General features: G+C 28.1%; 1 protein-coding gene across 1 annotated transcript; it reads left to right on the forward strand.

Moving 5' to 3' along the window:
• Window positions 1–2,243: 2,243 nt before the first annotated feature.
• On the forward strand, window positions 2,244–13,968 carry LOC107451633 (astacin-like metalloprotease toxin 5). The gene is made up of 6 exons (XM_016067790.3): window positions 2,244–2,373; window positions 4,548–4,615; window positions 7,211–7,292; window positions 8,658–8,772; window positions 10,991–11,166; window positions 13,718–13,968. The coding sequence occupies exons 1-6, from the start codon at window positions 2,295–2,297 to the stop codon at window positions 13,933–13,935; spliced, it is 738 nt and encodes a 245-aa protein (XP_015923276.2). The 5' UTR covers window positions 2,244–2,294; the 3' UTR covers window positions 13,936–13,968.
• The last annotated feature ends 362 nt before the right edge of the window (window positions 13,969–14,330 follow it).

Consider the following 14,330-nt stretch of genomic DNA (forward strand, 5'->3'; position numbering starts at 1 on the left):
TCGTGTGTGTCTGACTACCTTTCTTCCTTTCGCAAAGAATTAATTTTCAATTTGAATCTTTATGATTTGAATTTTCAAACATATATATCATATTAAAATCATTTCAAATTTTCTTTCAGGTTGGTAAAACTATCAAACTTATAACTAAAGAACCATGGTAATAAAACCATATTTTATTTTTACTTTCCACAAAAATCATAACCAAAGTGTAACGGTAAAAATTATCGTACTTTTTGGTGTTCCCATACAAGCAGAAAATATGGTAAATTTCAGCATATTCTGATAAATTTGATTTTTTTAGAAAAAAAGGGAAAATAATATGTTGTATAATGTTTGAAAGTGATAAAAACAATGTTTTCCCCATTAGGATATACTTTGAATGTTATGCAAAACTTCTTTATTTATGGGTATAAGAATGAAGTTTTTTTTAAAAATCAGTAATTACTTTTGATATCTTAAAAATCAGCTGATGTAATTTATTAAATTTTTTGGTAAGTCAAAACAATTTTTGCATTAAATACTTTTCATAATTTTATTTTGACCTATATAAAACACTTTTAATTTTATTACATTTTAATTTTTTTTTAGTAAAAGAGTATTTTTTAATAAAAAAATTAATAAAGCGTTTAAATAAAATGTAATAGTTGCTTTTTCTTAGTGATTATTTTTCTTCTTCTTTACAGTTATCAGATTTCTAACATGAAGAATGATCCGACAACAGCTGTTTGATGAGATTCTCATTGTATAGCCGATTTAGCTATTTCAAAATTAAATAAAGTTTTATTCCTTCAAAATTTGTTTTTAATAACAGAAGAAAATATTTAATAACTAGTTTGTATGCAGAGTATTTTTTTTAAAAAAATAAATAGTTTATAAACTTTTAGAATTTGAATTTTTTAGTTTGTTTTGAGATTGTATATTTCTGCAAATGAGAAATTCTGAGCTAATGAGATAAGTGGAGATACATTTATTTTACATATTTTTAAGAGTTTCAAAAATTGTAATAGAAATACATCCCGATAGACATTTTAAGACATTTTGAAATTGAACTAAATAATGTTGAGAGGGACAAAAAAAACGAATAAAATAATATTTACTATGAAGCTAAATCTTCATTGTTACAAAATCACTGTCTGTAATTATAGTAAAATAACAGTTTATTTTTTGAACTGTAAAAAACTTCGGATAAATTTCCGGTAACAAATATTGGAACCCTGAAAGCTGATACTTTTTACAGTAAAATCCATTTTATCAATAAAATTTTACAAAACGAAAAATCTTTTTATACCGAAATTCTTACAATAATAAATATATACGCCAAAACCACTAAACCACTGTAATTAGAAAATATTACTATAAAAATTACGGACTCGTTACGGATATACGGATTGTGCCCGTATTTAAATAATTCGTTAAATTTTAGTTATAGGAAACTTTAGTTTAGCTTTATATCAAGTTAAAATTTCCGCTTATTTAATATGTATCTATTTAATGCATTGTTGAGCCATTGTTTTTCATTTAAAGTTTTGTTTTTAAGAGTAAAACAGATTATTTTCAGGGATTCTATGGAAAAATAGCCTTGTTTTTATTTTAAATTTCAAAATGAGCTTTGTTCTAAGTGTGGTATTTATTTTCTGTTTTTAGAAACAATTGAAATTTGGAATTTTGAGTTCGAATGAAATTGACTATGGAAAGTTTTAAAGACCTCAAATATTTTTATATAATTAACAAATCTTTATTGTAATAAGTTATTAGAGAAATGATGTTATATAATTAATAAAGTCAGAAATGTAAATTAGTAACGACGTAGGAGAAGCATATTAAAAGCTTAGCTGATTTTGAAACTTAATAAATTAGCATTATTTTAAGCATTTTTTTTAAGCATTTCTTTTGATTTGCATAGCATTATTTTGAATTGCATAATTGTTAGCACTACAACGAAGACTCACTGGTTCCATCAAAATGTAATCAGTGTTAGGATTTTTTGGAGCTCTCTAGATTCTAAAAAAAAAGCTCAAAATTACATTGAATGTTGTTTACAATAACGTTACTGAATCTAAGTCTTCCCGGAACTTATGTTTTTATGATATTTACTTAAATGTTTTTTTCTCCATATTTTAAATTATATGATCTAGTTTTTGATTTCACCTTTGATATCAATTTCTTAATCTTTGACATATGGTTTCTGTCCCAACGGAAAATGATTTTTTTGCGATAAAAAAAGCATTTATAAGCAGAAATTTTCTTTAATAAAATATAGGAATATTTCCTAAAAAACAATCGCAAGTTGAATAATGAAATTTGCTGTTATTCTAACTGGCTTGTTAGCCATTGCTCTTGCTGACGTTCAGCTGAGCCCTGAGCAAGCTGAAGGCAAGTAATTATTTCCTTTTATTTCATTTTTTATGCATATAATTTGTCATAATTTGTTATATATGAAATTTATTTTTAAAATTTTCGTTTCATTGATTATTTGATGTAAAGATAGAAGTGGCTAATCGGAATAAGGCATCATTTTGAACTTCGTTTCTTTTTTTTGAAATTTTCTATCTTGCCTATGTATCCGATACTGAGGGTCCGATATCTAAAAATATCGGAACCACTTGACTACATGTAAAGGATGAAACTATTATTTTAAATAAAATATAGGGTTAATTCTAAAAATTAATAAAAAAATTAATTTGCCTCTTTCAATTTACCCAGATATACAGTAGACTGCGCTGTAAAAAACTTCGGATCAAATTTTAGTACTAGAACTTTGGGTGCATCTTTCGTAAAATTAATTTTTATCGTGAAATTTGTTTTTACCTTAAAATTCATTTGTAACGTTATTTTTACAGTAATATTGGTTTAATTACAGTAATTCAGTGATCTTACGGTAATTATTACTTTAAAATTTACGTTACGTCAGATTCTTTGTTCCTTAACATGTTCCAGTAAAAATGGATTTTACGCTAAAAAGCACTGGCAATCCAAGTGCCAATACTTTTTACCGTAATTTGATCTGACATTTTTTACAGTCTGACCTGGATTTAGCAGTACTTGGTATAGGAGAATCGTTAATAGTATTTGAATAACATTATAATATTATGATAGTTAGATGCAAGAACAATGCAATTAGTTTTCTGAAAAAGACATCGCGTATTTAGAAGCTACTGTATATGGTAAATTGCAATTGATCTAATCCCGAAAGCCATGATTTTAAAATGGAACCAATTGAAGCTTAAAAAACTTGTTATATCACATAAAAATATCGCAACAAGTTAAACGTGTTTGCTAGATATGAAAAATATATGGAAAAAATAAAATATACAGATTAAATTATAAAATTGAAAGAAATCACATTTTATCAAAAGTTGAAGAGAAATATAAACATATTCTTTCGTTCCATAAACGTCGCAGTGAAACTTTTTTTTTGCCACGGCCGTGTTTGTATTCGAGCTCAGGATTCACAAAAACGGATTCGATCACAAAAACGATCGTGATTATACCAAACCTCAAGATCATGGTAGAGAATAGAAGTTGAATGCTAAATTACTATTAACGAAGCAAACATTTTCTTTCCCTTAGTCCGTTATCACTAATTTTCCTTTAATGAAAATGATGTAAAACGACTTTTTAAATGAAATGAACAAAATTGAAACCATGAAATTATTAACCTAATAATCACATTAGGTTAATTTAATAATGGGAAAACTGTAAAAAATTAAAAATTCACAGGAAAACATTTCAGAGCATCTGAATGTCAAACATTAAATTTTCTAGGAGAATTTTCAACTTATCAACCAGTCAATCAGGTAATAATTTCTATTCAACTCTGATACTTAAAAAAACTCTTTATTCCTGGTAATCGGGTGCTTACATATTTAAAAAATGTCATTTAAATCGAAACACCTATAATAGAATAATCTTACACCAAATTCTCCCTCATTCAAATAAAACAAGAATTACTTTTACTTTCGATAACCCAGATTGTTAATGCGCTTGTCTTATCACCAGAAGTTGAGTTTGCAATTGAGAGTTTGTTGATATTTCTGAATAGTTCTGATTTGATTGAATGATTTATTGTTCGCCGTTGAAATGGATATGCATGTTTTTAGTTGTGTGATAAGGATAACTATATTTTATTTTTTAAATCTCTATGAACTGTTATTGTTCCTATAACAAATAAATACCTCTGGAGGTACTAAATTGGGGATTGACCGTTCTCTGGTTTAGGTCAAAATTACGATCTATGAATGAATGAATGCATAAATGGTTCCACCCTATAAACGGGCTGTAATGTATGTATGAATGAAGTCGTATTCATAGCCATAGATTACAGTCCTGAAAAACAAGAAGCGCGCCCTTTGCCTTAAAATTCACTTGATTTGACCAATCAGGGTTGCTGATAATGGTTAGTGGCATTAGAAATAACAGCAACAACAATATTATAAAGAAAATGTTCCCTATATAAATGTGTTTTCAATGCAGTATTTATAGTTTTTACAGTATTGATATTTTTAGGTGTATTTTTGTAACTTTTTTGTTTGTTTGTACAATTTTAGAAGCTCGATTAGCACTCCAAAATCCTGATTTATATGATGGTGATATGGCTGGAATCGATGGACCGTTTGTAAGTATTTATATAGAAAAATATATACATTGAATTTTCTATAGATATTTGTATCTATTTTTATAAACGGAATGAAAATGTTTCGCTAAAATATTTTTCTCACTTTATAGATATTTAATAACATGCCCTAAACCACTTTGAAAAATATTTTCAAACTTCATACAAGTTTTGAAGAGTTGATTTAGAAGACTAAAATCTTTAATTTTTAATTTAATAGCTTTGAAGAATCATTTTCAAATTCATAATTTTTCTATACTTTAGTGCAATTTCAAGAATTAAAATTTCGGGAATAAAAATTTTTGCCTTTAATTTTTAAAAAAAGTTGAAAATTTTTCTAACTTTGGAGAGCAATTTGAAATATTCCAATGCCACCAGATTAAAAAAAATTATTTTTTCAACTTAATTTATTAAAATATTGGGATAGGATCAATTAATTAATTGCTAATAAATAGTTTAATAAACGAAACATTTTTCTTCAGGACATTGCAAAAACTATTTTCTACTCGGATTTGAAAATAAAAAAGGATTTGATATCATGTGCAAAAAATATCAAGCAATCAGTAAAAATGTACAAAATAAATAAATAAAATATAAATGAAAGGTTTGCGCATTCTGCTGACAAATTTTAAAACTAGTCATAAATTTCATCAAAAAATTGCACTTCTGCTGGCTAAAACAATAATACTTACTGATGAAGCGAGATATTCTCTAATCTTTCTACCTACTGCATGTCAGAAATATCAGCGCAAATGTCTGCAAATTTTGTCCTCTGACTACATCACGCCTTTTTTTGTTTACAATTGCTGGTTATTTTGAAAACATTGTTTTATTGTTTTCCATGGCCTGCGCTCCATCTGTTGCTCTACTTTGCAACTTCTTTTGAAATGTAGTGATAAGAATTCAAGTTTCCTTCGCAAAATAGAATAAGCCGTGCATATTTTTTTTCTCCATTTTTTTAATGAATTTTTCAAATCACTTATGATTATTGAGGCATATTGGACTTAGTATTCATAAAACTTAAAAAGGAAAGATTTTAATAAAATTTATGCAAAATACATTTTGAAAAAACAGCTATTTCAAGTTTATGATAAACTTTGTCATTAGTTGCAAAAAGAGAAAGCGTGCTGAAATAGGTAAAATAAGTAAAATCATTAGTTTTATTTAACGGGATAGATTTTAAGATACTTTTATGAATGCAATTAAGTATTAAAGTCTCGAAAACAACGCAAAAAAGGACAAATAAAGTTACATAGACAGACTAGTTTTAGTTTCGAATCAACAGGGAATTATTTTCGTATTCCAAACATAGATAAAAGAAAAAAACACAGAGATGATGACGAAGGAAATTACAAACAAATTACAACCTTAAGTTATTATTTTACGTTATTTCCTTTTGCATTTTTCTATTTTCATTTTAAATTCTGAATTTCGACTTATAAAATGAGGTTTTTCATAGTAGTTTCATGGAAAGCATAGTAACATCTGCTTGTGTGATAATATTTGTGTTTTTACCCGTTGTTTCGTTTTATTCATGTAACATTACAAGATCAAATAATAAATCGAATCTACATCACAATACATCGAATTTACAGCATCGACATTAAAGCGTTAAATTATTAATATTATAAGCTTTAAATTATTGAATTACTGATATTATAAGCACTCTCACGAAGACTGGAACAGTATTGAATTAATTGATTTAGCAAATTTGGTGACATAGTCTTAACAGCCTGGAAAATCGGTCACTTTCAATTTATTAAGTTCTGTTTTATAGACCAAAAATATTACAATAATTTCCTAGATTTAATCCTTCTCCTTTGTATCTAATCCTCCTGATGTAGAGTTCTTTATTTGACTAGGACCTGAGCCCTGATCCAAAAAAAGAAAAAAGTCGGATATTAATATCCATGTTTCTAATCGATCTATAAACACCGGCCTAACTACTTGGCTAAAGCTGATAAAGCACAAGGCCTATTTATTAACCTAATGTTAATCTTTCTTTATTCGGATAGCAATGTTTTGATTTATATAGTGAAAAATATCTTGCTTCTCATTCTTTAATACTATTAAGTTCAGTAAAGAAAAAAAAACATTGCTTATTCAATATGATAGTCATAACTTTATTTAGCTTGCTGTTAAGATAATTTAATGTTTTTTTAAAACCATCGTTGAACAGCCGACCAATTTTGGGTTTACGACTACCAATGTTCAACTCCGTATCAAGGGGATTTCTGTATCAAGTATAGGGAGCAATTTGCCTTCGTAGAGGACTTTTTGATGAAGCTAACCCACATTTGCGTTACATAGAGAAGAAAACCACGAAAATCTCCCATGGTTATCCTGATGGCAAGGGGACTCTAACCGATGATCCATCTACCACTGAGGATGATTTAGGTCAGCACTGTGGTCGTTGTAAGCCTGGTGCGGAATTCGAATCGACCAGTCATAGCTGGTGTTTGAACACGGTTCACCTCATTGGAAGGCGAGAGCTCTATCTCCTTATCCACCACAGCTCATATTGTAATGATGTGAATTTTAACAAAAAAAATGTGTGCATATCTAATATGCAATTACATTAGTATTTCATTTTTCCAGGACGCTGAACGAAGTGCTATTGTTGGAACCCATTATAGATGGCCAAATGCACGTGTTCCTTACATCATTGACGCATCTTTAAGTAAGAAACTTGTTTTTAGAAATTTGTTTTGTAAAAATAATATAATATACGATGCACAGTAGTGAAATTCGGAAAAAGTTGGCCAAAACCAATACTTATTATTATACTAATACTTATAATACTTATTATTTTTTCACTTATAGGTAGTATATTCACTTATAATACTTATAAGTATTATAATACCAATACTTATAATACTTATTATTTTTTCAAAATTAGAAATATAAGGGTCTTAGATGACTTTGGCTATATAAGGTAAAAATTTAAATTTTTATAAAAGCAGCGTTTAAAAGCCAAAGATTGTCTAACTAATCCTGAACATTGCTTCAAAAAAGTTACATTTTATTGTTTTTCTCTATGTAACTGTTTTACAGATATTATCCGAAACTCTTTATAGTATTATGGCGTGCAAGAAAAAAGAAGAAAAAGAAAGTTAAAAAAAATAAATAAAAATAAAATAAAAAATAAAATAATATTATTTCTTGTGATGTTTTGAAGGAAATTATTATTTTAATAAGTTATTTTATTTTATCGAATATTTTATATACTTAATACATTCTATTAAATAAAATGTAAACAGAAATATATCACATTTTTTATTGATTTTAATCATTTTCTATAAATAAGAGTTATTTGAAATTCTATAATTCGTTAATTATAAATTTCTATAATTTGGTTTAATAATTATCAAAAACGATTTAAAGTTAAAAAATATTTAAAATGGGAACAGTGTGAAAAAATGACAAACCTTAAATAACTTTTAATCAAATGCTTGGATTTACTTTAATTCAAACTTAACTGTTCAAGGGGCATACCTTAACTATACTAAGCAAACTAGTGCATACATTTTAAGTTACAAAATAAAAGACAAAAAATTTATTTCAAAATGTTGTTATTTGTTTCAAATGTCAAATGGGGAGAGAGGATATCTCTCTCTATAAAGCATAGTTCTAATAATTTATTTAGAATAAAAAGGAATACTGTTGAAACTCAGTTCGTTTATTCTGTTTGCATACTTTGCCTTATTAGTAACAATTTACGTAAATCAATAATTGTTTGAATACAAGTACACAAATATATTTTTAAAAGCTTAAGATTTCAATATCTAAACAAAAATAGTTTTAAAAAATAAGTTTTGTTCTTTATTACAAAATCGCGTGACTTACGAATTATCAGATACATTAAATTAGCCGAGAAATTACTTATTTAATTTAGTTATTTTCTGTTTAAATATAAATGAAGACCATTATTTATAGTCGATGCCTGTGCTACAAAATCATATAATTGCTTCTAGAAAATGATACCATGTTTTACGTCAAAAAGCTATATAATTAATATATTTGTATAATATATTTGTTTTTACAGGAAATGCGCAGAATGTCATTAATCAAGGTATAAATGATTATCACAGAAATACCTGCGTCCGATTCGTTCCCAGATCTAACGAACAAAACTACATTAAGATCTTTGCTGGGCAAGGGTAAGTGTGTTTTTAATGTTCAACTACTGTCCAATTTAATGAACCTGTGTATAGTTTATTTATTAAGTATTTATGCAATTTTTAATATTGGTGAATTATTACGAAAATTCACGTTTTTCTCAATGTTTTATCGTAATAGGAATAGTCAAAATTAAATATTGCATTTTTGCATCAAGTTTTTGTAGAACAAAATAGTAAGGAACCGAAATTACATAAATAATGTTGTTAAATTAGTAAGCAAATGAAATTGAAAAAAGGAAAAAAAATGTTGAAATACCGTTATGAACGATTTATTCAGATATCATGAAATTTTATGTTTTGGAATCTATACGTGTTTGGTTTCACAGTAATTTTTTCATTAATTATTTAAAATACGAGTTAAAGAAGAATCAAAATAATTAAAAATAGTGATTAGTTCACTGGCAAAATGCAATTTTTATGCCAAAAAAGAAGAAATCTTATTCTTTTGACAAGAAAAAGAAGAAATCTTATTCTATTGACAAGAAATCTTATTCTTTTCCTTTCTAAAGGAACGATTGAAGATAATGGCTGATATTTTTAGCATTATTTGCTAATGAGCTAATACTAATATTAAAATGCTAAATACAAAGAGAAAAAAACTCAGGTAAAATTACCGTACTGTACAGTGATGACATTTCTGGTAAAAACAAACAAACATACTTCTGGTTAATAAAACTAAAATATGCGATATTTAAACCATTCATTTGATAATTTTTCTATTCATATGGTGACGTTTTTTCAGAACTTCTGGTTCTTAAAATTATAGTTCTTATTACTACACATTTAGTTTAAAAAAAATTGAGAAGTAAATTTAACCGAATAAATGACTTTTATGCAATTTTTTAGGGAATCATCATAAAATTATCAAATTTTACCACATTTATCAAATTTCATCGCACATCGTAAAACAATATTTTATTGCTTATTTAACCTAATTGCTTTTTGGTGTTCCTCTAGATCTAGAAACAGGGTAAATTTTCTCATATTTTTGTTGTTTTGACCAAATATTTCTTTCAGTGTAGATTGTTTTGCCACAAAAAATCAATTGATAGGGAAGCGCTTCTCGTATGTTCGCTAATAGAGCAACAATCAATGAAAATAATTTTAAATCAATTGTGATGGAACAATTAAGTGAAAATATTTACTATTTAGTGCAAAGCAAATGCATAAAAAATTCAGATTAGAGATATTAAAATAGTAAAGGACACAAGATTAGAAAGGGATAACGCATTGCTAAATTAACCAAGGGTACAACTGTAACCTTTGTTATTATGAATACAATTTAATGAGTAATAATGAGTGCCTTGTAATGATGAGTTGGATAATGAAGGATGAATATAAAAATTTTATAGTTTGCTTAAGTATGAAAATCAAATCAGGTGAGATGATGGTATTCATTCACAATGTGTAGATGGGTTGTAGATGAAAATGACCGACGTCGGCATGCGACCAGAATTAGATGATAAAAAGTTTATAAACTAAAATCAGTTGATGCATTTAAAAGATAAAAAAGACAGAATAACATAAAAGCGGGCAAAAAATTAATTAAGAAACGCGTTGAAAATAATTATAATTGTCTTCTTATAATATGAATAAAGGATAAGCTAAGTGAATTTATTACAAACATATTTTATGGCATACATCATTTAATAGTCCTCTTTTCTTTTACTAAAGTAAGTTTATGAACTATTTCTATTTTAAAAAATACTATTTTTTATTTGTTAAGGGTTCAAAAAATTTATCCAACTGAATGTCTATCTTTTCTTTTTAGATAAAGAAAGATGTTCGTTTAATTGAAAAAAAAAGTTTGGGAATAGTCATTCTGTTCGTCAAAATATTTTAATACACTTATCTTAAACAATAATTCATAGTTTGAATCAAAAATAAAATCTGTTAAAGTTTTAAATTTAACCTTAAGTGATCTTGTTTATTTAAATGAAATTTAAATAAAGCTGTTAATATTAAACTAAAATAATAATAAATAAAAATAAACATGATATTTCGTTATTTTCTTTTGATAACCTTGCACGGTATCAGAAAGAGGTTACATACTGTTGGTTAAACTTAAATTTGAAACATTTAAGATTGTATAGATTAAAATCATTGCATTTGGGCATATAAAACAATTAAACTTTATGTTTTTGAAAGTTGTCATTTTATTTGAATATTTTTTTTAAAATTATAATTTTAAACACAGGTGCTATTCTCATGTGGGAAAAACGAACGGTCAACAGCCAGTATCCTTAGGTCAAGGTTGCTTGTACGTGGGAACAGTCGTCCACGAGTTAGGACATGCCCTGGGATTTTATCACGAGCAAAGCAGATCAGATAGAGATAATTATCTGATTATTTATCTACAAAATGTTCACCAGAGTGAGTATTTAATTTAATTGTAAGAGATTTCCTATAATTTGAATGAAAATAATTAAATTATTTAAACAACTTTATTATTCCAAGAAATACAAAATGCATTAAAATTGAACTTCTTAATTAATTGCTGTTAATCTACTGATAGGCTTAACATTAATTGAATGCTGAACCACAAATGTGTCATAGTCATTTTAATAAATGTATGAAACAAGCTATAATTATTTATGATCAAGTATGACTAATCTAAAATTATGTTTATATATCTCTTATAATATAAGATTAAATGTATTGGTTTATAGCACTATCAACTACACCGAAGAGCCATTACATTATGACCGTCCTGCTAATAACATGTAGGACTACATTTAGCCCTCAAGACAGCTAGCACCCGCCGTGGAATTGATTCCACAAGGTGCTGATAGGTAGTCTGTGGTATCTGGTACCAAGCGCTCACCAATGGTCCTGTAATTCCCTCACATTGCGAGGGGGTAGCGTGGCAGCACGAATTTGGTTTTTCAAGTAGGACCACAAATGCTCTATTGGATTAAGGTCAAGTGAATTTGGGGGCCAAGGCATGACTTGAAAAATCACTGGAATGTTCCTCGAACCATGACGATTCGATCCTTATGACATGGTGCATTATCCTGTTGGAAAATACCATCCCTCGCAGGAAAAACTGTTGCCATGAATGGGTGAACCTGGTCTGCAACTATGTTCAAGTAGCTTACAGACGTCAGGGATTGTTCTATGAGGATTATGGATCTTAATGTGTCCCATGAAAACATTGTTCCTGGGCGAGAAGAAACCATGAAAATCTGGGCGACCTCATTGTTATAGATGGAGGGTGGTCATAATGTAATGACTCTTCGGTGTAATACAATGTGCGCCAATATCTTAGGATACTGCATATTCAAGTTAACAAAAGTAAACACTATTAGAAGTCATATGAGACGCAATACTCAGAAGAACTAACATATTATAGTATTCGGAATCAAAGGTAATATATAAATCAAAAACTTACCTTAATTTAACTGTGCTAAATGTTACTGAACTGAAGTCAACGATTTTGAAGTTAAGGAAAAAAATTACCCAAATAAATGAAGAAAGTGGAATAATGTTAAGAGCTGATTATAGATAATTTTTATTATTTAATCACAAAATTGGTTTATCACGTCTCCGATTGCATTAGATTGAATGTTTATTACTATTTTGACTGCTTACAAAACTCTTAGGAAACTGCATACTCAAGCTAAGAAATATACACAGTGCTAGAAGATATATATGTGCTACGGTGAATGACCGAAATCGGTGGTTGTTGACTTTCAACGGTGAATGTTGAAAATCACATAGTCGCTTTGGTGAAAGTCCGAAATATTTGTTATATTCAATTTGATATGAATTTATTCGCGGATATAATTACATTTATTCGATATTTCAATACTTACTGACGATAGATCAGAAGAAACATCAGTGTTTGGAGTATCGGGCCATACATTTACATTTCACCGATTATACATTTGCTCGGTATACCCTACAGTGATGTTTTTTTAAGGTGCAGGGACACTGCCCGGTATACCCTACACTGATTTTTTTTAAGGTGAAGTGCCACTGCCCGGTATATCCTACACTGATGTTTTTTTCAGGTTAAGTGCCACTGCCCGGTATACATTTGTCCGGTATACGATGCACTGATATTTTTTAAGGTTAAGTGCCACTGCCCGGTATACATTTGCCCGGTATACCCTACACTGATGTTTTTTTAAGGTTAAGTGCCACTGCCTGGCATACATTTGCCTGGTATACCCTACACTGATGTTTTCTTAAGGTCAAGTGCCATCGCCCGGTATATATTTGCCCGATACTCAAAACACTGATGTTTCTTCTGATCTATCGTCAGTAAGTATTAAAATATCAAATAAATATAATAATATCAACGAATAAATTAATATAAAATTGGATATAACAAATATTTCGGACATTTACCAAAGCGACTATGTGATTGTTGACATTCACCAGTGAGAGTCGACATTCTCCTGATTTGGGTCATTCACCGTTACATATATCGTACAAAACTAAAAAGAATTAACATAATGTAGTATGTACAAGGGAATAGAAATAATTGATTATGAAAAAACATACCATCCGTTCTCTGTACTAGATATTTATGAACTGGAATTGAAGGTAATGTATTGAACATTTATTTGAGCTGATGTTTAATTTTTTATACAGTATTGACGAACATTGACAAGTACGTAGGTCAACAAGTGTGGTATAGAAATGTTAGCTCTAAGTTTGTGATATTTATTGTCTGGCATGGATAAGAGACTGCCAAAAGACTGCCATGGATAATTTTTTTTCTCCAAATAAAGTCTTAATTATTCCAACATTTACGCATTTATACAAACTCTTTGATGTCCATTCCATTCACCTCAACTATTGAGGGCACAATTTACGGCTTCTCAAGATAACAGAAAACAACAACAAAAACGGTTTTGGTCAAGGTTTTTATTGCTTTGAGTACTTCTGGATAGTAACCGTATAATTTTTCTTTTAGACATGCAGTTTAACTTCAACAAGCTCGCTCCCAGCCAAAATATCTTGTATAATGCTTTTGACTATAACTCAATTATGATTTACGGCAACAAATCATTCTCCAAGAATGGCCAAGACACTATGGTTGCCAAAAATGGACAGAGACTATCCGATCCTTACAATAAGCAAGGAATGACCAGAGCTGACATAGAAAGAGTCAATAAAATGTACAATTGTTAAAATATGAATTTAATAAAGTACACAAACATTTAATTTTGTTTAATTTTTGCCTTCATTTTAGTCCTCTATATTTTAATTAAATTTAATTTGTTTAGCAATTTTATTACTGATGAGTTTTAATAGTTTCAGAATTTTTTTTTGTGAAAATTGGAAATTTAACATAAATTGTGGCGTTCTACATGCAGGTGTGACTAATGCATATGATAATATTAATAAATGATAATAATAATAATAAATGATAATAATAATAATAATAATAATAATAAATAAATAAAGTTATACAATTGCAAAAGAACTATAATAAAAGATAAATACACAAATTGATTTCAACAAAATTGCTTATTTGTTTTTATATCTAACATTCTAAAGTGATTATTTGAAAATTATAATGTTTC

The sequence above is a fragment of the Parasteatoda tepidariorum genome, chromosome 7 (assembly GCF_043381705.1).
Source record: "Parasteatoda tepidariorum isolate YZ-2023 chromosome 7, CAS_Ptep_4.0, whole genome shotgun sequence".
Taxonomy (NCBI): domain Eukaryota; kingdom Metazoa; phylum Arthropoda; class Arachnida; order Araneae; family Theridiidae; genus Parasteatoda; species Parasteatoda tepidariorum.